We start from the raw sequence: 25,955 nt of genomic DNA, 5'->3' as shown, positions 1-25,955 counted from the left end.
TTGTATTATTCATTATGCTAGAGGACAGTTGTATTACTCATTATGCTAGAGGACAGTTGTATTACCCATTATGCTAGAGGACAGTTGTATTACTCATTATGCTAGAGGACAGTTGTATGACTCATTATGCTAGAGGACAGTTGTATTATTCATTATGCTAGAGGACAGTTGTATTACTCATTATGCTAGAGGACAGTATAATTACTCATTATGCTAGAGGACAGTATAATTACTCATTATGCTAGAGGACAGTATAATTACCCATTATGCTAGAGGACAGTATAATTACTCATTATGCTAGAGGACAGTATAATTACCCATTATGCTAGAGGACAGTATAATTACTCATTATGCTAGAGGACAGTTGTATGACTCATTATGCTAGAGGACAGTTGTATTATTCATTATGCTAGAGGACAGTTGTATTACTCATTATGCTAGAGGACAGTATAATTACTCATTATGCTAGAGGACAGTATAATTACTCATTATGCTAGAGGACAGTATAATTACTCATTATGCTAGACGACAGTATAATTACTCATTATGCTAGAGGACAGTATAATTACCCATTATGCTAGAGGACAGTATAATTACCCATTATGCTAGAGGACAGTATAATTACCCATTATGCTAGAGGACAGTTGTATTACTCATTATGCTAGAGGACAGTATAATTACTCATTATGCTAGAGGACAGTATAATTACCCATTATGCTAGAGGACAGTATAATTACCCATTATGCTAGAGGACAGTATAATTACCCATTATGCTAGAGGACAGTATAATTACCCATTATGCTAGAGGACAGTATAATTACCCATTATGCTAGAGGACAGTTGTATTACTCATTATGCTAGAGGACAGTTGTATTACTCATTATGCTAGAGGACAGTATAATTACTCATTATGCTAGAGGACAGTATAATTACTCATTATGCTAGACGACAGTATAATTACTCATTATGCTAGAGGACAGTTGTATTACTCATTATGCTAGAGGACAGTTGTATTATTCATTATGCTAGAGGACAGTATAATTACTCATTATGCTAGAGGGCAGTTGTATTACTCATTATGCTAGAGGGCAGTTGTATTACTCATTATGCTAGAGGACAGTTGTATTACTCATTATGCTAGAGGACAGTTGTATTACTCATTATGCTAGAGGGCAGTTGTATTACTCATTATGCTAGAGGACAGTTGTATGACTCATTATGCTAGAGGACAGTTGTATTACTCATTATGCTAGAGGACAGTTGTATGACTCATTATGCTAGAGGAGAGTTGTATTACTCATTATGCTAGAGGACAGTTGTATTACTCATTATGCTAGAGGACAGTATAATTACTCATTATGCTAGAGGACAGTTGTATGACTCATTATGCTAGAGGACAGTTGTATTACTCATTATGCTAGAGGACAGTATAATTACTCATTATGCTAGAGGACAGTTGTATGACTCATTATGCTAGAGGACAGTATAATTACTCATTATGCTAGAGGACAGTTGTATTACTCATTATGCTAGAGGACAGTTGTATTATTCATTATGCTAGAGGACAGTTGTATTACTCATTATGCTAGAGGACAGTATAATTACTCATTATGCTAGAGGACAGTTGTATGACTCATTATGCTAGAGGACAGTTGTATTACTCATTATGCTAGAGGACAGTATAATTACTCATTATGCTAGAGGGCAGTTGTATTACTCATTATGCTAGAGGACAGTTGTATTACTCATTATGCTAGAGGACAGTTGTATTACTCATTATGCTAGAGGACAGTTGTATTACTCATTATGCTAGAGGACAGTTGTATTACTCATTATGCTAGAGGACAGTTGTATTACTCATTATGCTAGAGGACAGTTGTATTACTCATTATGCTAGAGGACAGTTGTATTACTCATTATGCTAGAGGACAGTTGTATTACTCATTATGCTAGAGGACAGTTGTATTACTCATTATGCTAGAGGACAGTATAATTACTCATTATGCTAGAGGACAGTTGTATTACTCATTATGCTAGAGGACAGTTGTATTACTCATTATGCTAGAGGACAGTATAATTACTCATTATGCTAGAGGACAGTTGTATTACTCATTATGCCAGAGGACAGTTGTATTACTCATTATGCTAGAGGACAGTATAATTACTCATTATGCTAGAGGGCAGTTGTATTACTCATTATGCTAGAGGACAGTTGTATTACTCATTATGCTAGAGGACAGTTGTATGACTCATTATGCTAGAGGACAGTTGTATTACTCATTATGCTAGAGGACAGTATAATTACTCATTATGCTAGAGGACAGTTGTATTACTCATTATGCTAGAGGACAGTTGTATTACTCATTATGCTAGAGGACAGTTGTATTACTCATTATGCTAGAGGGCAGTTGTATTACTCATTATGCTAGAGGACAGTTGTATTACTCATTATGCTAGAGGACAGTTGTATGACTCATTATGCTAGAGGACAGTTGTATTACTCATTATGCTAGAGGACAGTATAATTACTCATTATGCTAGAGGACAGTTGTATTACTCATTATGCTAGAGGACAGTTGTATTACTCATTATGCTAGAGGACAGTTGTATTACTCATTATGCTAGAGGGCAGTTGTATTACTCATTATGCTAGAGGACAGTTGTATTACTCATTATGCTAGAGGACAGTTGTATTACTCATTATGCTAGAGGACAGTTGTATGACTCATTATGCTAGAGGACAGTTGTATTACTCATTATGCTAGAGGACAGTTGTATTACTCATTATGCTAGAGGACAGTTGTATTACTCATTATGCTAGAGGACAGTTGTATTATTCATTATGCTAGAGGACAGTATAATTACTCATTATGCTAGAGGACAGTTTAATTACTCATTATGCTAGAGGACAGTTGTATTACTCATTATGCTAGAGGACAGTATAATTACTCATTATGCTAGACGACAGTATAATTACTCATTATGCTAGAGGACAGTATAATTACCCATTATGCTAGAGGACAGTTGTATTACTCATTATGCTAGAGGGCAGTTGTATTACTCATTATGCTAGAGGACAGTATAATTACTCATTATGCTAGAGGACAGTTGTATTACTCATTATGCTAGAGGACAGTTGTATTATTCATTATGCTAGAGGACAGTTGTATTACTCATTATGCTAGAGGACAGTATAATTACTCATTATGCTAGACGACAGTATAATTACTCATTATGCTAGAGGACAGTATAATTACTCATTATGCTAGAGGACAGTTGTATTACTCATTATGCTAGAGGACAGTTGTATTACTCATTATGCTAGAGGGCAGTTGTATTATTCATTATGCTAGAGGGCAGTTGTATTACTCATTATGCTAGAGGACAGTTGTATTACTCATTATGCTAGAGGACAGTTGTATTACTCATTATGCTAGAGGGCAGTTGTATTATTCATTATGCTAGAGGGCAGTTGTATTACTCATTATGCTAGAGGGCAGTTGTATTACCCATTATGCTAGAGGACAGTATAATTACTCATTATGCTAGAGGACAGTTGTATTACTCATTATGCTAGAGGACAGTTGTATTATTCATTATGCTAGAGGGCAGTTGTATTACTCATTATGCTAGAGGACAGTTGTATTACTCATTATGCTAGAGGACAGTATAATTACTCATTATGCTAGACGACAGTATAATTACTCATTATGCTAGAGGACAGTTGTATTACTCATTATGCTAGAGGACAGTATAATTACTCATTATGCTAGACGACAGTATAATTACTCATTATGCTAGAGGACAGTATAATTACTCATTATGCTAGACGACAGTATAATTACTCATTATGCTAGAGGACAGTATAATTACCCATTATGCTAGAGGACAGTTGTATTACTCATTATGCTAGAGGACAGTATAATTACTCATTATGCTAGAGGACAGTTGTATTACTCATTATGCTAGAGGACAGTATAATTACTCATTATGCTAGAGGACAGTTGTATTACTCATTATGCTAGAGGACAGTTGTATTATTCATTATGCTAGAGGACAGTTGTATTACTCATTATGCTAGAGGACAGTTGTATTACTCATTATGCTAGAGGACAGTTGTATTACCCATTATGCTAGAGGACAGTTGTATTACTCATTATGCTAGAGGACAGTTGTATGACTCATTATGCTAGAGGACAGTATAATTACTCATTATGCTAGAGGGCAGTTGTATTACTCATTATGCTAGAGGACAGTTGTATTACTCATTATGCTAGAGGACAGTATAATTACTCATTATGCTAGAGGGCAGTTGTATTACTCATTATGCTAGAGGACAGTTGTATTACTCATTATGCTAGAGGACAGTTGTATTACTCATTATGCTAGAGGACAGTTGTATTACTCATTATGCTAGAGGACAGTTGTATTACTCATTATGCTAGAGGGCAGTTGTATTACCCATTATGCTAGAGGACAGTATAATTACTCATTATGCTAGAGGACAGTTGTATTACTCATTATGCTAGAGGGCAGTTGTATTACTCATTATGCTAGAGGACAGTTGTATTACTCATTATGCTAGAGGACAGTTGTATTACTCATTATGCTAGAGGACAGTTGTATTACTCATTATGCTAGAGGACAGTTGTATTACTCATTATGCTAGAGGACAGTTTATTGGACCTTACTGTATCCATTGGGACCCTGTTTTCATGTGGTTTTTCCCCCATTTTTCGAGCCTTGGTAATTGAATGCAGTTTTACTTCATCATGTTGATAATTAGCAATGCTTTCTGTATGCAATATAACTGTATAATCATCAATAGTCATTTTATTTTATGTTCATACGCACATATTTAAAAACACAGGCGCTGGGCTAATAAAAGATTACTGGTACAGAAGAAGAACGCCCGCACACTGTTAAAGCTGCCAATTCATTCATTATGGACAACGCTTCGATCCTAAACAGATCTTCGCCAGGTCAAAACAAACTGAGTGCTCACATCCCCCAAAAAATACACATTTCACCTCACATGACCATCGCGGACATGATGCATGGTGGGTGTAACAAAACAAAACAGATCTCTAATCATGTAATAACAATGAGATAGGTCCATGTAGTAGATCCAGAAAATAATATTGACCAAGTGGGTTTTTACCCCGGAAGGCAAGACAAATCAAAAGTGACATTCATGTAATAAAAATGGTGTGATATCAAACTCTTGAGTTCAGACTTCTAGGACCTCTAGGACTGCCATTTAACAGCTGATGGACATGCGAACAAAAGCTCTTTGAGTTCAGACCTCTAGGACCCTCTAGGACCTCTAGGACCCTCTAGGACCTCTAGGACTGCCATTTAACAGCTGATGGACATGCGTACAAAAGCTCTTTGCACACTTCTTCTGAATGCGTTACTAAAACTTCACTACCCAGCGAAATCATTTTTAGCTAAGACAAAGTAGGGTCCGTTCCAAATTGCACCCTACTTCCCATGTAGTGCACTATACACAGTGCATTTGGAAAGTATTCTGACCCCTTGACTTTTCCCACATTTTGTTACGTTGGCACCTTATTCTAAAATGGATTAAATTGACCCCCCCCCCATCTAAACACAATACCCCATAATGAAAGCAAAAAACGGTTTTTAGAAATGTTTTCAAATGTCTTCAAATAGAAAAACTGATATCACATGCACATAAGTATTCAGACCCTTTACTCAGTACTTGGTTGAAGTACCTTTGGCAGAGACTACAGTCTCGAGTCTTCTTGGGTAAGAGACTACAGCCTCAAGTCTTCTTGGGTAAGAGACTACAGCCTCGAGTCTTCTTGGGTAAGAGACTACAGCCTCGAGTCTTCTTGGGTAAGAGACTACAGCCTCAAGTCTTATTGGGTAAGAGACTACAGCCTCGAGTCTTCTTGGGTAAGAGACTACAGCCTCGAGTCTTCTTGGGTAAGAGACTACAGCCTCAAGTCTTATTGGGTAAGACGCTACAAGCTTGGCACACCTGTATTTAGGAGTTTCTTCCATTCTTCTCTGCAGATGCATTTTTGTTACGTTACAGCCTTATTCTAAAATGTATTAAATATTTTTTTTTCCTCATCTACACACAATCCCCCATAATAATAAAGCAAAAACAGGTTTTTAGAACGTTTTGCAAATGTATTAAAAAAATAAAACTGAAATGCCTTATTTGCATAAGTATTCAGACCCTTTGCTATTAGACTCAAAATGGAGCTCAGGTGCATCCCGTTTCCATTGATCATCCTTGAGATGTTTCTACAACTTGATTGGAGTCCATCTGTGGTAAAATCAATTGATTGGACATGATTTCGAAATGCACACACCTGTCTATACAAAGGTTCCACAGTTAACAGTGGATGTCAGAGCAAAAACCAAGCCATGAGGTCGAAGGAATTGTCAGTAAAGTTCCGAGACAGGATTGTGTTGAGGCACAGATCTGGGGGAAGGGAACCAAAAAAAATGTATCACCAAGAATAGTGTCCTCCATCATTCTTAAAATGAAAGAAGTTTGGAACCACCAACACTTCCTAGAGCTGGCCGCCCTGGCAAACTGAGCAATCAGGGGAGAAGGGCCTTGGTCAGGAAGGTGACCAAGAACTCGATGGTCACTCTGACAGAGTTCCTCAGTGGAGATGGGAGAATCTTCCAGAAGGACAGCCATCTCGGTAGCACCACCAATCAGGCCTTCATGGAAGTGGCCAGATGGAAGCCACTCCTCAGTAAAAGGCACATGATAGCCTGCTTGGAGTTTGCCAAAAGGCACCTAAAGGACTCTCAGACCATGAGAGACAAGATTCTCTGGTCTGATGAAACCAAGATTGAACTATTTGGCCAGAATGCCAAGACAACAACCCTAAGCACGCAGCCAAGACAACGCAAGAGTGGCTTCGGGACAACTCTCTGAATGTCCTTGAGTGGCCCAGTCAGAGCCCGGACTTGAACCCTATCGAACATCTCTATCGAGACTTGAAAATAGCTGTGCAGCAACACTCCCCAGCCAACCTGACAGAGCTTGAGAGAATCTGCAGGGAAGAAACTCCCCAAATACAGGTGTGCCAAGCTTGTAGCGTCATACCCAAGAGGACTCAAAGCTGTAATCAATGCCAAAGGTGTTTCAACAAAGTACTGAAAAGGGTCTGAATACTTATGTCAATGTGTTAGTTTATTTTAAATAAAGGTGAAAACATTTCTAAAAACCTACTTTCGTTTTGTCATTACGGGGTATTATTGTGTGTAGATTGATGAGGGGAATCAATTTTTAGAATAACGCTGTAATATAAAATGTGGAAAAAGTGAAGGGGTCTGAATACGTTCCGACTGCACCGTAAAGGGAAGCAGGTGCCATTTCGGACACAACCTAGGATTTGTTAACTCTACATGGCTGTAATATACAGAACAACTCTTTGGTACAGGTATATATACACACACAGACAATTTTATTTTTTTGAAAATCTCTTATTTTGGATGGGGGGGCCTCTTATGAACATAATATTACTTAATGAAACCCACAAAACATGAGAAAACCAGTCTCTTATCCAATGAGAATGAATCAATGACAAGGTAGAACAATAACAGATTCTGTACAAACAAGGTGGTGTGGATTTTACTGATCCGAACAGCTAGACAGTCCTCTAAATGAATTTCCTGTGGAGAACTAGAAATCGTTCAGTCAGAAAAGAGAGAGAGTGGAGTGCAACCTACACGTTTGTTCATGTTCGTTTGCCCCATGTGCAACTTCCTAATACAAAACAAAATGCCTTATGGGTGAAGGTGTAACACATTAGTACTCTTAGCCTTTATCAAAGGAAAAACCAAGTGGTATCAAGTTATATGACAGAGAAAAGTGGTGGATCAGTTCCTTGATCATGTTCTGCTCCAGGTCTTGTAGAACAAAGCAAGATGGTGGAGGGCACTAGTGACTACAGTTCCTTGATCGTGTTCTGCTCCAGGTCTTGTAGAACAAAGCAAGATGGTGGAGGGCACTAGTGACTACAGTTCCTTGATCGTGTTCTGCTCCAGGTCTTGTGCTGGGTTAGAACAAAGCAAGATGGTGGAGGAAATCACAAGTTATCTTACACTACCTAACCAAAAGTATGTGGACACCTACTCAACGAACATCTCATTCGGAAACCATTAATATGGAGTTGACGTTGCTTCCGGAGGTAGTTTGGAACTCGGTAGTGAGTGTTGCAACCAAGGAGATGATTTTAAACGTGCTTCAGCACTCGGTGGTCCCGTTCTGTGAGTTTGTGTGGCCTACCACTTTGCGGCTGAGCCGTTGCTGCTCCAAGACGTTTCCCACAACAGCAGCATTTACAGCTGATCGTGGCACCTCTAGCAGGGCAGAAATTTGACAAAATGACTTTTTGGAAAGATGGCATCCTATGACGGTGCCACGTTGAAAGTCACTGAGCTCTTCAGTAAGGCCATTCTACTGGCAGTGTTTGTCTATGGAGATTGCATGGCTGCATGCTCAATTTTATACACCTGTCAGCATCGGGTGTGGCTGAAATAGCCAAATCCACTAATTTTGAAGGGGTGTCCACATACTTTGTATATATAGTGTACATGGGTGAGAAGTGTACAGAGCACAGAATTGTGGACCACCAAAATGATTGGTTTATATGGTCAGTGTTGTCTACTGGCTTCTTAAACATCAGTACAAAAGGAAAGAAAAAAGGAGAAACAAATATTTTTTTTAAAAGACAAAGAGTCCTTGATGATGACAATAAGAACAAAATGTAAGAATATAAACCAAAAATAAATAGCCATCTCTCAGATGATCCAATTGGAAAGTGATCTGTTGCAACAAGTCTCTTGCAAGAGGTTTAATTTGCATCCCAGTGGCCAGATGCCTCCACATCTAGGGATGTAATTCAGGGACGTGAAACGCTACTTTTACATTTGGAGTCATTTCGCACAGTATTTCCTAACTCCACAACAGTACACATTCTCAGATAAGCACACCTGATTCAACTATTCATCAGGTCCTCAGTGAGCTGTATCAGGTGTGTTTGTCCAGGTCTACAACAAAAGGCTGCTGTAGGGCTTTACTGGAGGACCGGAATTGAGCTTTACTGGAGGACCGGAGTTGAGCTTTACTGGAGGACCGGAGTTGAGCTTTACTGGAGGACCGGAGTTGAGCTTTACTGGAGGACCGGAGTTGAGCTTTACTGGAGGACCGGAGTTGAGCTTTACTGGAGGACCGGAGTTGAGCTTTACTGGAGGACCGGAGTTGGGCTTTACTGGAGGACCGGAGTTGAGCTTTACTGGAGGACCGGAGTTGGGCTTTACTGGAGGACCGGAGTTGGGCTTTACTGGAGGACCGGAGTTGGGCTTTACTGGAGGACCGGAGTTGGGCTTTACTGGAGGACCGGAGTTGGGCTTTACTGGAGGACCGGAGTTGGGCTTTACTGGAGGACCGGAGTTGGGCTTTACTGGAGGACCGGAGTTGGGCTTTACTGGTGGACCGGAGTTGGGCTTTACTGGAGGACCGGAGTTGGGCATTACTGGAGGACCGGAGTTGGGCTTTACTGGAGGACCGGAGTTGGGCTTTACTGGAGGACCGGAGTTGGGCTTACTGGAGGACCGGAGTTGGGCTTACTGGAGGACCGGAGTTGGGCTTTACTGGAGGACCGGAGTTGGGCTTTACTGGAGGACCGGAGTTGGGCTTACTGGAGGTTACATACTCCTGAACATAGCCCCAGGGTTTTACATTACAGTGGTTGAAAGGTTTCATCAGGGGCAAACCAGGCCGGGCCGCATTCAGCAGGGCAAAACGTTAAGGAGTTCTATCCGAACGTTCCATAACGGAGAACAAACATGCCTCAATGACAAGTAGAAAAATGAGTTAAGTCAGCTCCAGTCATTCGAATTAGCTGCAACATTCAAAAACGTTTGTCGACTGAACAGGCCCTAGGTGTTTTGCATTGCAGTACTGGGGGGCCGTCACTGGGGGGCGATCCAGGGGTGGCGCAGGCAGTCTGCAGCCGTGGCTCTCTTCTCTGGTACCAGCTCCAGCATGGGGAGCAGGAAGTCAGCGAAACAATCAGCCTCCTCTTTGGACCACTCGTACTTATCCTGCAGCACCTCTAGTAACCCCCACGGCTTCAGCTTGGTGATGTGCTTCAGGTCCCCTAGGAAAGAGAAGAGACAGTCATAGTCAGAGACACATAGAAGGATTAGACAGAGAGAGAGACGGCAGTCAGCCAGCCAGTCAGACAGGGTTTCACGTCACCACAGCACACGACAAGACTCACCACCATCACACACACACACACATTACACCATACAAGAAAATCCAACCCAAAAAACTTTGGCACTATGAAATACACGCATAGATGTACAACAAAGGAGAGAAAGGTCATTTAAAAACCTTTACATAACCACTTTTCTTTACCTTTCTTGGTGAAAAAATCCTTTGAATATCTCCCGGCTGTTACGAGTTTGTGTGGGACTTGCCCCAGCAGCTCGATGATCAATGCGATATGGTCTGCACAGACACAACGAGAGGAAAGAAACCAGGGGAAGAGAAGAGAACGAGACAAACAGAGTCATCAGACTTGGTGTGCCAGTCAGTCACAAGCCCACCCCGGGTGAGGGTGAAGGGGTCAGTCTGACAGCACTGAGGAACCCGCCTTTTATTTTGGGGGTGTACAGTCCCTTTTATTTTGGGGGTGTACAGTCCCTTTTATTTTGGGGGTGTACAGTCCCTTTTATTTTGGGGGTGCACAGTCCCTTTTATTTTGGGGGTGCACAGTCCCTTTTATTTTGGGGGTGCACAGTCCCTTTTATTTTGGGGGTGCACAGTCCCTTTTATTTTGGGGGTGTACAGTCCCTTTTATTTTGGGGGTGTACAGTCCCTTTTATTTTGGGGGTGCACAGTCCCTTTTATTTTGGGGGTGCACAGTCCCTTTTATTTTGGGGGTGTACAGTCCCTTTTATTTTGGGGGTGTACAGTCCCTTTTATTTTGGGGGTGTACAGTCCCTTTTATTTTGGGGGTGTACAGTCCCTTTTATTTTGGGGGTGCACAGTCCCTTTTATTTTGGGGGTGCACAGTCCCTTTTATTTTGGGGGTGCACAGTCCCTTTTATTTTGGGGGTGTACAGTCCCTTTTATTTTGGGGGTGTACAGTCCCTTTTATTTTGGGGGTGTACAGTCCCTTTTATTTTGGGGGTGTACAGTCCCTTTTATTTTGGGGGTGCACAGTCCCTTTTATTTTGGGGGTGCACAGTCCCTTTTATTTTGGGGGTGCACAGTCCCTTTTATTTTGGGGGTGCACAGTCCCTTTTATTTTGGGGGTGTACAGTCCCTTTTATTTTGGGGGTGTACAGTCCCTTTTATTTTGGGGGTGTACAATCTCTATAACTACCTGTCAAAGAGTAAAAAGACCGCTGCCTAAAACTAAGTAGAGAACACCTTCACATGACAGAGACTGAATTTAAAGTGGTTCTGAGTCTACGTAGTATACAAGTGTTGACATTTGGAATGTAGCAGTTGGGTCTCCTGGTGCTGTCAGAGGACCTCGCCTGCTCTACCTCCCCACACAGTACCGCTGTCAGAGGACCTCGCCTGCTCTACCTCCCCACACAGTACCGCTGTCAGAGGACCTCGCCTGCTCTACCTCCCCACACAGTACCGCTGTCAGAGGACCTCGCCTGCTCTACCTCCCCACACAGTACCGCTGTCAGAGGACCTCGCCTGCTCTACCTCCCCACACAGTACCGCTGTCAGAGGACCTTGCCTGCTCTACCTCCCCACACCCACCAGGGCTGGCCACAGACACACAGTACCGCTGTCAGAGGACCTCGCCTGCTCTACCTCCCCACACAGTAGCGCTGTCAGAGGACCTTGCCTGCTCTACCTCCCCACACCCACCAGGGCTGGCCACAGACACACAGTACCGCTGTCAGAGGACCTCGCCTGCTCTACCTCCCCACACAGTAGCGCTGTCAGAGGACCTTGCCTGCTCTACCTCCCCACACCCACCAGGGCTGGCCACAGACACACAGTACCGCTGTCAGAGGACCTCGCCTGCTCTACCTCCCCACACAGTACCGCTGTCAGAGGACCTTGCCTGCTCTACCTCCCCACACAGTACCGCTGTCAGAGGACCTCGCCTGCTCTACCTCCCCACACAGTACCGCTGTCAGAGGACCGTGCCTGCTCTACCTCCCCACACAGTACCGCTGTCAGAGGACCTCGCCTGCTCTACCTCCCCACACCCCCCAGTGCTGGCCACAGACACACAGTACCGCTGTCAGAGGACCTTGCCTGCTCTACCTCCCCACACCCCCCAGGGCTGGCCACAGACACACAGTACCGCTGTCAAAGGACCTCGCCTGCTCTACCTCCCCACACAGTACCGCTGTCAGAGGACCTCGCCTGCTCTACCTCCCCACACCCCCCAGTGCTGGCCACAGACACACAGTACCGCTGTCAGAGGACCTTGCCTGCTCTACCTCCCCACACCCCCCAGTGCTGGCCACAGACACACAGTAGCGCTGTCAGAGGACCTTGCCTGCTCTACCTCCCCACACCCCCCAGTGCTGGCCACAGACACACAGTACCGCTGTCAGAGGACCTCGCCTGCTCTACCTCCCCACACCCCCCAGGGCTGGCCACAGACACACAGTACTGCTGTCAGAGGACCTCGCCTGCTCTACCTCCCCACACCCCCCAGGGCTGGCCACAGACACACAGTACTGCTGTCAGAGGACCTCGCCTGCTCTACCTCCCCACACAGTAGCGCTGTCAGAGGACCTTGCCTGCTCTACCTCCCCACACCCCCCAGTGCTGGCCACAGACACACAGTACCGCTGTCAGAGGACCTTGCCTGCTCTACCTCCCCACACCCCCCAGTGCTGGCCACAGACACACAGTACCGCTGTCAGAGGACCTTGCCTGCTCTACCTCCCCACACCCCCCAGTGCTGGCCACAGACACACAGTACCGCTGTCAGAGGACCTTGCCTGCTCTACCTCCCCACACCCCCCAGTGCTGGCCACAGACACACAGTACCGCTGTCAGAGGACCTTGCCTGCTCTACCTCCCCACACCCCCCAGTGCTGGCCACAGACACACAGTACCGCTGTCAGAGGACCTTGCCTGCTCTACCTCCCCACACCCCCCAGTGCTGGCCACAGACACACAGTACCGCTGTCAGAGGACCTTGCCTGCTCTACCTCCCCACACCCCCCAGGGCTGGCCACAGACACACAGTACTGCTTCTGGTGAACCATTCCTGGGAGAATTTCCCACTCTGTGCATTGTGGTGGGGAACTTCCCCAACAACTCAATAAATCAGAGATATATATATACATAAATAAAAGAGAGAGACATGAGAAAGTGGAGGAAGAGAGAAAGCCAGGAAGAAGCAGAGAGGAAGAAAGAAGCAGAACAGAGCCAAGCGGCAGCATATTTTGGGGCGCCCGAGTGGCGCAGCGGTCTAAGGCACTGCATCTCAGCGCTAGAGGCGTCCAGGCTGTATCACAACTGGCCGTGAATGAGTCCCATAGGGCGGCACACAATTGGCCCAGCTTGGTCCGGTTTTGGCCGGTGTAAATAACAACTTGTTCTTCAATGACTTGCCTAGTTAAGTAATAGCTTAAATAAAACACTATTAAGACAACTAGAACGTAGTATGACATGAAGCACATGTAGACGACAACCACAGTATCTTTGCCAACTGAACACCTTCAGTCTTTGGAACAGAGCTGTCAGAAACCATAGCGATAATCCATTCAACACCATCCTCTCTGTAGATTTATCTCTACGGCAGAAACTAGTTTCAGTAGACTGAAGTCACAAAGCAGAAGGAAGACAATGTCTGCTACACGCAGACATTACAAGCCAGTAAGTTAAAGGATGGACATGGAGTTAGAAGATCCTCAGATCAACTCACATGTCTTACTATACTTGACATTCAAAATCCTATTTTCACTAAACCTAACCCTATAATAGCCTTTAAAAACAGTGAGGACTGTCCTCAACTTCTACATTTCAGCTTATTTATGATTCTTGTAAGGACTTCTGGTACTCACAAGTAGAGTAATACGTGTCCACACGCACAACGTCGGGCCAATCTATAACTAGGTGTTGAGGTTCAAGGTGTGAGTAGTCAACACGTGGCTGCAGCAGATGGAGAGCTGTAGCTTATGACAGTTAGCCCTGGGCTAGCTTCCATCTACCTCTGCAAATACCTAACGTGCCACTGAATCAAATCAAGCTGTGCCAAATAGATTTTTTTTTTTTTTTAATTAAAGTTACTCAACGTACGCAAGTCTGAGCAAAAAGCCTAGCAGAGGAGAAGAAGGAGGAGGAGGCAGATGAGTAGAGGGTGTGGGGAGGAGGAGAAGGAGGAGGCAGATGAGTAGAGGGCGTAGGGAGGAGAAGGAGGAGGCAGATGAGTAGAGGGCGTAGGGAGGAGGAGAAGGCAGATGAGTAGAGGGCGTGGGGAGGAGGAGAAGGAGGAGGCAGACGAGTAGAGGGCGTGGGGAGGAGGAGAAGGAGGAGGCAGACGAGTAGAGGGCGTAGGGAGGAGAAGGAGGAGGCAGATGAGTAGAGGGCGTAGGGAGGAGAAGGAGGAGGCAGATGAGTAGAGGGTGTGGGGAGGAGGAGAAGGAGGAGGAGTAGAGGGTGTAGGGAGGAGGAGAAGGAGGAGGCAGATGAGTAGAGGGTGTGGGGAGGAGGAGAAGGAGGAGGCAGATGAGTAGAGGGTGTGGGGAGGAGGAGAAGGAGGAGGAGGCAGATGAGTAGAGGGTGTGGGGAGGAGGAGAAGGAGGAGGAGTAGAGGGCGTAGGGAGGAGGAGAAGGAGGAGTAGGCAGATGAGTAGAGGGCGTGGGGAGGAGGAGAAGGAGGAGGCAGATGAGTAGAGGGTGTGGGGAGGAGGAGAAGGAGGAGGCAGATGAGTAGAGGGTGTGGGGAGGAGGAGGCTGTAAAAGCTGTAAAAGAGGGGTGGATAGGTTAATTAACACATAGCAGGTTATTACATAGCAGAAAAGCTGTAAAAGAGGGTGGATAGGTTAATTAACACATAGCAGGTTATTACGTAACAGAAAAGCTGTAAAAGAGGGGTGGATAGGTTCATAATAACAGGTAGCAGGTTTTTAAAATCTGAACATTACTTTCCAGTCCAAGTCAAGGCTTTAAAATAATCTGGGAAACTGGCCCTTTAGGATTTGACTATAGCTGACATATATATATACACAACGTTCTATAGTCAACAACTTAATCTCTCCTATTAAACACATGGTATGACAATGATAGACCAGATGGCTACAGTAATGAACAGGCCCAGGCTAGCTGACACATGCTAAAACAATGTGTCCAGATGGCTATTAAACCAATTACAAAATAACTGTAGTCTTTACTGTCAACTAGACTACTAATCAATATTGTACCAAGAAATGCATTGCACAGTATTGTACTCACCATATTGTATAACTCTTGGTTTTTAAATCATTAATGCATTCATGAATATTTAGGACCAAGTAAAATCCCAAAGTGACAAGAAGAGATTGAATGAAAACCTATTAATATTTCGGAAGGCATTTCACAGTATGCAAACGGGTTAATGCCAATAATCCAAAACAGCTCTTCTCTGTAGGCCAGGGCTCTTCAACCCTGTTCCTGGAGAGCTACACTCCTGTAGGTTCACACCAGGGCCCTCCAACCCTGTTCCTGGAGAGCTACCCTCCTGTAGGTTCACACCAGGGCTTTCCAACCCTGTTCCTGGAGAGCTACCCTCCTGTAGGTTCACAGCAGGGCTCTTCAACCCTGTTCCTGGAGAGCTACCCTCCTGTAGGTTCACACCAGGGCTTTCCAACCCTGTTCCTGGAGAGCTACACTCCTGTAGGTTCACACCAGGGCCCTCCAACCCTGTTCCTGGAGAGCTACCCTCCTGTAGGTTCACACCAGGGCTTTCCAACCCTGTTCCTGGAGAGCTACCCTCCTGTAGGTTCACAGCAGGGCTCTTCAACCCTGTTCCTGGAGAGCTACCCTCCTGTAGGTTCACACCAGGGCTCTCTCTCCAACCCTGTTCCTGGAGAGCTACCCTCCTGTAGGTTCACACCAGGGCTCTCTCTCCAACCCTGTTCCTGGAGAGCTACCCTCCTGTAGGTTCACACCAGGGCTCTCCAACCCTGTTCCTGGAGAGCTACCCTCCTGTAGGTTCACACCAGGGCTCTTCAACCCTGTTCCTGGAGAGCTACCCTCCTGTAGGTTCACACCAGGGCTCTTCAACCCTGTTCCTGGAGAGCTACTCTCCTGTAGGTTTTAACTCCAACCCCAGTTGTAAATAACCTGATTCAGCTGATAAGCCAGCTAATTATTAGAATCAGGTATGTAAGATTAGCACAGAGGCAACCTTCTAAAATTAGACTACTAAACATATATTCAAATCAAGCAGATTAATATTCGGCTGCATAACTACCTTCGTCCCTGGAGTAATCTTCCCCGGAATGAGGCTCAAACAAGTAGTCCCCAGTGGCCAGCTCAAACGCCTGCAGAGAAGGACACAATAAACAACAACAAAACACAGACAGCCTAATGGCAGGAAGCAGACCGTGTCCATCAGAGTCAATTATCTGACTGGCTGACAGCCGTGGTATATCAGACCGTATAGCACAGGTATGACAAAATATTTATTTTTACTGCTCTAATTACATTGGCAACCAGTTTATAATAGCAATAAGGCTCCTCAGCGGTTTGTGGTATATGGCCAATGTATCCAGGCACTCCGCGTTGCGTCGTACTTAAGAACAGCCTTTTAGCTGTGGTATATTGGCCATATACCACACTCCCTCATGCCTTATTGCTTAATTATTCCAAGTGGGGAAATTCACTAGGCTAGCAAAAGGGAATTCTAGTCCGTCGTAGGGTCGCAATCCATCCAAGAAATAACTAAATTAATGTCTTCTACTTTCTGTTTATTTACTGGTTTTAAAATGTTGTTTTATTTGAATGTAAAGTGTGTTGTTGTCCAGTCTTACCATGCAGGCTGTACTCCATATGTCAGCTGGTGTGTTGTAGCCAGACCCTATGAGCACCTCTAGAGAACGGTACTGTCTCGTCTGGATGTCTTCCGTAAAGTGCTTGTGCTGCGGAGTAGAGAGAAAGGGACAAGGGGGAGCCAGGTCAATGAGACTGCTATTGCAGAACTGGGTTCAAGCAGTGTTTAAAAAATAAATACAAAATTACTTTCCACATTTGATTGAGCCTGTATAGAGTGGCAGCTGGGGGGGGGGGGGGGGGGTGATTTTTTGGGGGGGGATTATTCCATTCGCAAACTCAAGCAAGCAGGTAGGCGACATGAATGACAGGGGAAGACTTAAGCAAGAAATCCCTTAGGTCATCTGCACACAGATACTCACCAGCCAGCAGGCGTTGCCCAGGTCTGCTATCTTGACCTTCAGTCTGTCTGCGTTGAGTGGCTCCAGAGGGTTCACCAGGAGGTTCCCCGCTGCTAATTTGGCTGTATCGAGAGAGAGAGAGAGAGAGAGAGAAACTCAGCAACCTGCCATTACAACACTGATCTGACCGTCAAATAAAGAAGGAATACAACAACGTACTGTAGTCGACGCCCACACCAAAATCTAATTAGCATAATAATCCAAAATCCGCCCGTTTAAATAAACAAATGTGTGATTTTTAATACCCGTCTTCTCACCATCCTTCAGACTCTCCTGTTCTCCTCCATACTGGACGTTCTCCAGCACCTCCTCTCCACGACTCCTGCCCTGCGCCTCCTCTGTGACTTCCACTTGACTCCTTTCCTGATTCTTCTGCTCCTCCGACGATAGCTCCTCCCGGCCACCAAAGCTTTTCGTCTCAGTCTTGGATGCTTTAGTCTTTATTTCAGCCTCCTTCCTGGTCGGTGCTCCACTCCCCTCCTCACTCTCTGGGGTATCCGGGGACACCAGGCCGTTATACACGGGTCGAAGTGGTGGAGACTCCTGAAGAAGAGGACAATCCCCTGTTTGGTCTACGTTGCCGTTGTGTTGGTCTTGCTCTCTCCACTGTGCCTTCCTCTCCTCCGTTTCATTGTCCCCTGCCTCAGGATGAAGGCCGTTACAGTTCACTTCTGCGTCTGTTATTATCCCTTCTGGTCCTAACCACGTCACCTCCGCACCCGCAATGCATCCTGGGTAAATGAGAAAATAACAGAAGATCTAGTGGAGGCTGGACTAGTAGTTCCCTTTTAATTAGTCTAATTCTGTTTTCTTAATCCTAATCTGGGAGACCCAACTGGGTGTGCAGGCTTTTTTGTCCCAGCTCAGCTGGTTCAACTAATCAAGGGCTTGATAATTAGTAGATTAGTTGAATCAGGTACATCACTGCTGAGCAAAAAGCCTGTACAACCCAGTGTGGATCTACAGGCCCATGATTGAAAAATACTAACGTCCCCTTGAGTGACAAAGTAGTATTGAATTGAATTACAGAAAGTCACCTGCTGTGTCTTGGCTGGCTACTTCCTGTAAGGAGACTTGTCTGAGAGGAGCACAATATGGCCGCTGCTGCTTGGGAGATACGGGAGACTCCGGATCCTCTTCGTCATCCTCCTCCTCCCTCTCCGGAGCCTTCTCCATCTCCTCCAGATCCAGAATGCACTTCTCCAACAGCTCCGCCTGACGCTTCTGCTTCTTCTTTAATTTCTTCTTCTTGTTCTTGGACATTTTGGTCGTCTGGAGAGGAGGAAGAAGCAGGGCGGACAGGACAGACGTCAACAGGGTTTACTGAATACAATAGCTACGGGTTGTGGTTGCAGTAGCACAGTAACACTGAATGGCTGAAATTGTAAGAAAAGGGCAATGAGTGAAAAGGGGAGACTTACTGCTTTTGGAGCTGGAGCTGTGCTGACTGAAAATAGAACAAAGCCAAATCAACATACTTCTGTACACCAAAGTACCGTATTTCGGGGAAACTTTTGCACGAGTGCTGCTGTCTGTGTGCTGGCGTCTGTGGAGTGCATGGACTTAACCCTTACCTGCGGACCCTGAGGGAGGGGGAGCCCCTGCTTTCTGCCACTCTGTAGCCTCCGCGGCCAGCCTCCTCACGTACGGCTCATTCACCGTCAACAGGATGTTCTCTGGCTTGATGTCAGTGTGGATGATCTCACACTTGGTGTGAAGGTAGTCCAACCCCTGGAGAACCTGCACAATGGGCACCAATTATTTTATTTAACTAGGCAAGTCAGTTAAGAAACAAATTCTTATTTACAATGACGTCCTAGCCCGGCCAAACCCTCCCCTAAACCCAGACACCGCCGCACTATGGGACTCCTGATTACAGCCGGGTTGTGATACAGCCCGGGATCGAACCAGGGTGGGGCTGTATTGAAGCCTCTAGAGCTTCAGACCGCTGCACCACTCAGTAATACTAGTCCCATCCCTCTTGGTCATTGGTCAAGGAAGTCTGGAAATCAATTTCCCTTCAGCCAGAGGTCATGTGATAGCGTAAGTAGATAAGTAAATGAGACATTCAAAAAAAATAGGACTGAATCGTTTTTAAATGAATCTTTACAAGGTCAATGAGGTGAAGGATCAGTAGCAGGGTTGGTGCCAATTCAATTTCAATTAATTGCTTTTCAATGGAGGCAATAAGGAATCTTAATTCACTTGCTGAATTGATATGGAACTGACCCCAATCCCGATCAGCAACAAGGTCTAGGATTAGGTTTGGATAGCCAGGGTATGGAGGACTACGCCCTGTGGTATTACCTGTCGTATGATGGTCTTGACGCAGGGCAGTGGAAGGCCCTGGTAGTTGGACTTGATGATCCACTTCAGTAGGTGGTGCCCCAGCACCTCAAACACCATGCACACATGAGTCCCGTTGATGCCGGAGATCTTGAAGTCATCCAGTAGCTGAACCACCATCTCCCTCTTGGGGTCGTCAGGGTCTGTGTTTCTCACCTACGAACCACAACAACAAAAAGAAAACAGGAAATTAAATAAAAACTTATCAGAACAAAATGTCTGAAAGGAAAAGGTGAAGAAAAGGGACAAGGAAGAAAAGGAAGCATTTTTACAGGTGAAAATATCAGGCTGACGTCATGCTGGTGAGTATGATTGACCAAGTTAATACTCACAGATCTGAGCAGTTTGATCTCATCTACAGCCGTCTCTGTGTAATGCTCTGCACTCTTCACCACTTTCATAGCCACAAACCTCTTCACCCTACAAAACAAACAGTCAGTCAGTCAGTCAAGCTGACACAGAAGACGATGTATGTTTGATTCTATGCAATATAGGATTATTTCAGCAACAACAAAAAAGTTGATTTAACAAATACTGCTTCTGGTATTGTGAGGGATGTGTTGATCAGAATCTAGTGTGATGCAGTCTCAGGCCTTCACAGACAATGACATGAGAAGTGATCTTACTGAATGTCCCAGGCCAGCCACACAGTGGAGAAGTGTCCCCAGCCCAGCTTCCTGATCACATGGTACCTCCCATTGAACAGGTCTCCTATCTTCACATGGTGGTAGCCACCTAGACAAGGGCGATAGAGAACATCATTCAAACGAGTCATTGGCTCAGCCCTAAAGTCCAAAATAACCTAAATAAGCATGTAGACTATTGTTGACTCCCAAGTTAATGTATTATAACTAGAGAGGACTAATAATGAAATAACATTCTACTTTTAAAAAGTCATACAATGAGTTGGTTGACTTTGCCAACTTTAAACTCTTGGCTCTGCCTGAAACCAGTGGCAAGTTTCACATATTAGGAAGGAACGTAACTTTCTGGTCAGTTCTATCCACACAGCCAGAACTCAGAAAGCAGACACCGCAGGAACTCCCTAGAGACTAGCTGGGGCACTTCATCATTGTCACACCCCTCACCCTCGCCGCAGTCATCCCCTCACCCTCACCGCAGTCATCCCCTCACCCTCGCCGCAGTCATCCCCTCACCCTTGCAGTAGTCATTGGGATCCTCCTGCTCTTCATCATCAGAGCCTAAGATCTCCTCAGGCTCATCTGGTTCCTGGGGAGAGGCCTCTGGCTGGGGCTGCTGCTGGGGTGCTGCACCCCTGGGGTGGGCTGGCTGTCTGGATGGAGGACACGCATAACAATGGTTAGAGACCTTCTTCCTGAGCACTTGGCACAGGCTGTGACAATATTTACCAATACTGTTCAGTGTTCAACTTTTCCCTCTTTCCTTAAAAATCACGAGTGGAACTCGTTTTAATAATATATTTTTCTGTCACAGAAAATAATACATGACAAAACATTTGGGTATTTCTGGAAGACCTACTAATGTATATTACTAATGGCACTAAGATGATATGTTGTTGTATAACAGCACTGTATCAGATCTACATTCTATAACCATCTTTTCCAGAGAAAACGTGACATTTTTCCAAGAAACGAGTGATACTTGCATGGCATTTAATACAGGACTGTCACCCTTTCCATTCACGACATCTCACAGTAGAGTGACAGCCCACTAACTGTAAGGGATAATCAGTGTGTGTAGGGGGGGGGGGGCTAGGCGTTCTATGGAAGATAGTGAACAATATTCTACCGAGTTGCATTATTTTCCAGAGAACGCATAGAGCCCCGAGGTGATTATGCCTTTTATACCATGGCTATATCTTTAACACATTGGCGTCTAGAAACGTGTTCAACATCCACTGAAGTAGCTGGAACGTTTAACTAGATACAGCTACCGTAGTTGCCTTGGTAACCAAACCAACACACTTGCTAGTTTAGCTAACCAAACCATCAGTCCTATAGCTTGCCATTATGAAAATTGAATTCAACAACGCCAATAATGTTTCCAATTCAGGTTTTGCTTTCAAAAGCAGCCCCAAACATGGAAGAATGAACTATAGACATTGAATTCTACTGTGAAATATACTGTTTATTTTAGCAATAAGGCACGAGGGGTTGTGGTATATGGCCAATATACTATGGCTAAGAGCTGTTCTTAGGCAGAACGCATCACCGAGTGCCTGGACACAGCCCTTAGCTGTGGTATATTGGCCATATACCACAAACCCATGAGTTGCCTTTTTTGCAAATATAAACTGATTACCAACTTAATTAGAGCAGCAAAAATAAATGTTTTGTCATACCTTTGGTATATGGTCTGATATACCACGGCTGTCAGCCAATCAGCATTCAGGGATCTAACCACCCAGTTTATAAAGGGAAATAATGCACGCTCTAGAATGCCCTTCATACCAATCAGATGTGAGGGGGATGCTGATATATCCTCCAAACACCGGCTTTGAGGGCATTATGACTTTTATACAATGACTTACATATCCAAATATAAAAAAAAATATTTACATATTTTCATTAAAAACATTTTGATAAATATATTCATACCAATTCATCCTTCCACAATATAAAGTTCCGACACAAATCGTTACCCAAGCCGGCTGGTCGTTCGTTCTATCGGTTTGGTTGCCAAAGACGCGACCCCGTTGTTTGTTCTAAATATTCCATTGCCATACTGGCTGGCAACGACCTTATCCCTTGCATTGCTAGATAAGCCAACTATGGCTAACTTAAGTCACGTCAAAAAGTGCAGCCAGAATAACAGCAAAGCAGTGCATTTGCATAAGCTGTTTTCTAGTTACATTTATTTTGATACATCCGTAACAATGAGCTAACGAGGTGCGATTTAGCCTGGCATAGAAAATGTGCTCTCTAGTCAAGACACTGTTGTTCAGAGGAGCTAGTCAACAACACAGCTAACACAATCACTTCAAACTGAAGCTGGAAAGCAAACTAGCTACACTATTTAATTTGACCTGTTTTCCATTGATAGTTCTTTGAATATATCCAGAAAAATGATGCTGATTCATGGTTGGCTGACAAAAGCTGCCTACCTAAATGGTCTCATCCCAACAAGATTATTACTGTGGGACAACCGGAGATCGAATTTGAATATTGAAACAATGTTGCAGATGTCAGAGAGACAGACATCAAGGTTTATACAAATCTCTGTTGAAAACTAAAATGTTAGTTTAGATGATTTTTAATCTAGAGATCAAGTTTATAAATTGCCTGGCTGGGCTGATGAGACAGTGGATTGCGCAGTCAGATTGAAGAGTAAATAGGCATTACAACGCCATAAATTTAGCCGGTTGTAATTTCTGGACTAGACACCAGCTGGAATGCGGTTTTAACCAATCAGCATTCAGGATTAGACCCACCCATTGCATAATCCTCTATAAAACAATGTTCACACATATACATAGGATGACTACAGTTTGCGAATCCATTGTTTTGATGGACAACATTAACTTGAGTCATTTTGCTTATGTAATGTTTAAAATGTGATTTATAAATGATTTATAAATGATTTAGCATGGTTTAGGTCAGCAAAAGGAGGAAGTGACAAACGAATGACAACTTCAAGGGCAGGGCGTTTTCTCTTATTCATAACGTTGTGCTTCAGCTGGCCCGTGCTGAGGACTTCATCGTTCTCCTGCTGCTCTAAATAGCAGCACAACAGCTAGGCATTACATAATATCGGGCCTACAGAAAGGATGTCTGCTGGCATAGTGTGGGTTGGCTCGGCTGTTGTTGGGTAAACCACAGAGATCTCAATCCGTTCTAGAGGAACATTAACTAAAATACTCAACATCATTCAGAATATTGAAAATGGGTGTTATAGGATTATTATTATTTTTTTAGGGTATATTTTTGTTCAGGGCAGGCCCAAGTGTCACCTACATTTGTACTAAACTTTGTGCAGGTGCTACTCAAAAATCAGGCCCTCGAGGCCAGTTACACTTCTGCCAGCTTTCAATCTCGCCTCCTACTTAGGGACTGATTTAGTGTAGGCCTAGGACACCAATTAACAATCCAATGGAAACAAAACCCAGAAGTACATTTGGTGCCCCAGGAGTAGCCCTGCTCTACGCATTCAGATGTCCATATCTACCTTAGACGTGTCGTGGTCTCACACACACACACGATACCATACACTGATGTGATGGGAAGTTTGTGTCACTATGTAAATAGACGTTATTAGCTCATTACATTTCCAGATATGCTGCATTCCTTCTGACGACAGAGAATAAACCAGACACACTCAAAGCCAACCAATTAACTGCTGCTATGGAAACGAGGGACAGGTGCCATCTAAAGTCTTTACCCGAAACTTCACACAACAACAAAAAACAACTTTCATTGCATTTTTCATACAACATCTCATATAGTTTCATTCCTAAATAAAGAATTAACTGGTGCTTATGGTATGTGATAGAAAACGGGTGTACTTGAATTTGACAGGCAACTGACAATTTATTAAAAACTAAAAATACACGACATCACGACATCTGCCGCAAGTGAAGTGTGGTAGTAATTGTGGCTCTCGTCGACATGCCGGACCACAGTCAGTCCTTTTTCAGGACCCAATGGAAACGTGATTCAATGCTTATGGTCAAACTAAATGTCCTGTGTCAAATGTAGCGAGACATGCTAACACAATTACTCACTTCTTGCTCGACTTCTTTGCTTTCGCCCTCTTCTTCCTTGCCTGAAGTGCTAGAACTGTAAATGCAAAGGATTTTATTTTTTTTAAAACACACATTTATTCAATATCTAGCTAACTTAACTATCCCATTTCTGGTGAACCAGTATTTTAGGAGCTATATGTTTCTTCATCTGGGTTGAACGTTATGTGCTAGCTAGCTAACGTTAGTTAGCCAAAGACATTTGAAAGCTGACTGAGGTATATCAAATAAATGATTAGCTAGCTAGCTAACGTTAGCAAACATTTGTTAGCTATTGTCGCAGAAAACAGAAAGGAATTCAATTCTGGTTCGTATTTACAAAAGTGAAGACAGTGATTGAAAATATTCAGTAACGTCCTCTTTTTAAAAAAAACAGGAAGAGCCACTGAGATGTTTGGCACCAACGCTCACTGAAGATCTGTCGTATAAATATTGCATTATTCCCTCCACGTTTCCTCAATTACTTTTTCCATGAAAAGCACATGAAATAGCAGTTAGACATGATTGTAGGGTCAGGTTGACGGTGCTAATTAGTTAGTATAAAGGTAGCTAGCTGAGCCAATGCGTTCAGCTTAGCAAGAGATGCAGTTCCACAAAACACTTCGTACATAAAGATTGTCGATATAATGAACTGTCACTTTTTTAAAAAACGACATCCATTGACATTTGTTATTAATATGTTAACACACAACTGATTAAACGTTTGTATTTTGTGTCTTTATGAAGATTACCTTTTCTCTCCATGTTGGATCCGGTAGTTTCAGAGACGTTCGTTCTGCCAGCAGCACAAACGATGACGTCACTATAGTATGGCAATGAGGAAACCTTCAGATTAAAAGCCCGCGTTTCAACATTGCAAAGTCAACAACTGACTTAAAAACATATATTTTATCCAACATTTTTTATGTTAAGGCCCAGTGCAGTCAAAATACGTTTTTCCTGTGTTTTATGTCATATTGTACAGCAGCTGATAAAACTAACACTGTAAAAGCTTGAAAAAGTTCAGTGTTATTCGCTGATGCAGTAGTTGCTGGTTGAAAATACAATCTACACAGGGCCTTCTAAATCACCAGGTTGTGGGTGGGAGTTTCAGCTTTACATGGTGACATTGACGTGATAAATTGTTTAATAGACCAATAACAACGAGTTCCAAACCTCCCCGCCAGTAACTACTAGTTATATTTTCTCTTCATTATTTCTCTTCGTATGACAAGGATTAAAAAGGATTTGCCAGTAGACTTGATTCACGATGATGACTGCTAGCTAAGTGAAAGTACGATGTTGACATGATCAGTCCAATCAAAGCTACTGTACATAACGTGATTTGACTTAATTTATGTGGCCAATGACCTTGAGCCTTCTTGGAAGGGCACTTGTAATATAACTCTACGGTAGGATCCAAAAGGCTGAAATTTTGGATGTCTACCATTACTAAAACTCTCGTTCTGCCCC

At 43.9% G+C, this 25,955-nt stretch overlaps 1 protein-coding gene across 2 annotated transcripts; it reads right to left on the bottom strand.

Annotated features, from left to right (window-relative positions):
- Positions 1 to 7,458: 7,458 nt before the first annotated feature.
- Positions 7,459 to 25,331, bottom strand: LOC110492651 (SRSF protein kinase 1). 2 transcript variants are annotated; one of them, XM_036947696.2, is made up of 15 exons: positions 25,235 to 25,331; positions 24,486 to 24,540; positions 20,941 to 21,077; positions 20,410 to 20,518; positions 20,116 to 20,203; positions 19,745 to 19,939; positions 19,012 to 19,177; positions 18,859 to 18,884; positions 18,475 to 18,709; positions 17,695 to 18,168; positions 17,399 to 17,499; positions 17,018 to 17,125; positions 16,459 to 16,528; positions 10,424 to 10,516; positions 7,459 to 10,160 (listed from the first exon to the last, which is right to left on the bottom strand). In XM_036947696.2, exons 1-15 carry the CDS (start codon positions 25,245 to 25,247, stop codon positions 9,973 to 9,975), a joined length of 2,058 nt encoding a protein of 685 aa, XP_036803591.2. In that variant the 5' UTR covers positions 25,248 to 25,331; the 3' UTR covers positions 7,459 to 9,972. The 2 variants fall into 2 exon arrangements, with proteins under 2 accessions (XP_036803591.2, XP_036803590.2); XM_036947695.2 differs by having other exon boundaries at positions 17,683 to 18,168; positions 25,235 to 25,314.
- Between the last annotated feature and the right edge of the window lie 624 nt (positions 25,332 to 25,955).

This window comes from Oncorhynchus mykiss, chromosome 16 (genome assembly GCF_057628025.1).
Source record: "Oncorhynchus mykiss isolate SJ-2025 chromosome 16, ASM5762802v1, whole genome shotgun sequence".
In the NCBI taxonomy this organism is placed as follows: domain Eukaryota; kingdom Metazoa; phylum Chordata; class Actinopteri; order Salmoniformes; family Salmonidae; genus Oncorhynchus; species Oncorhynchus mykiss.
Note: the sequence above shows the minus strand (reverse complement) of the source record. Positions and strands in the feature narration are given on the sequence as shown.

Excerpts from the sequence above, each read along its gene's own strand:
- LOC110492651 (XM_036947695.2), bottom strand. Across the intron at positions 19,178-19,744 it reads TCAAGACCATCATACGACAG|GTTCTCCAGGGGTTGGACTA; the intron begins GTAATACCACAG and ends CCCATTGTGCAG. Across the intron at positions 17,500-17,682 it reads GAAGGATGGTGAGAAGACGG|CCAAATTAGCAGCGGGGAAC; the intron begins GTATTAAAAATC and ends CTCTCGATACAG.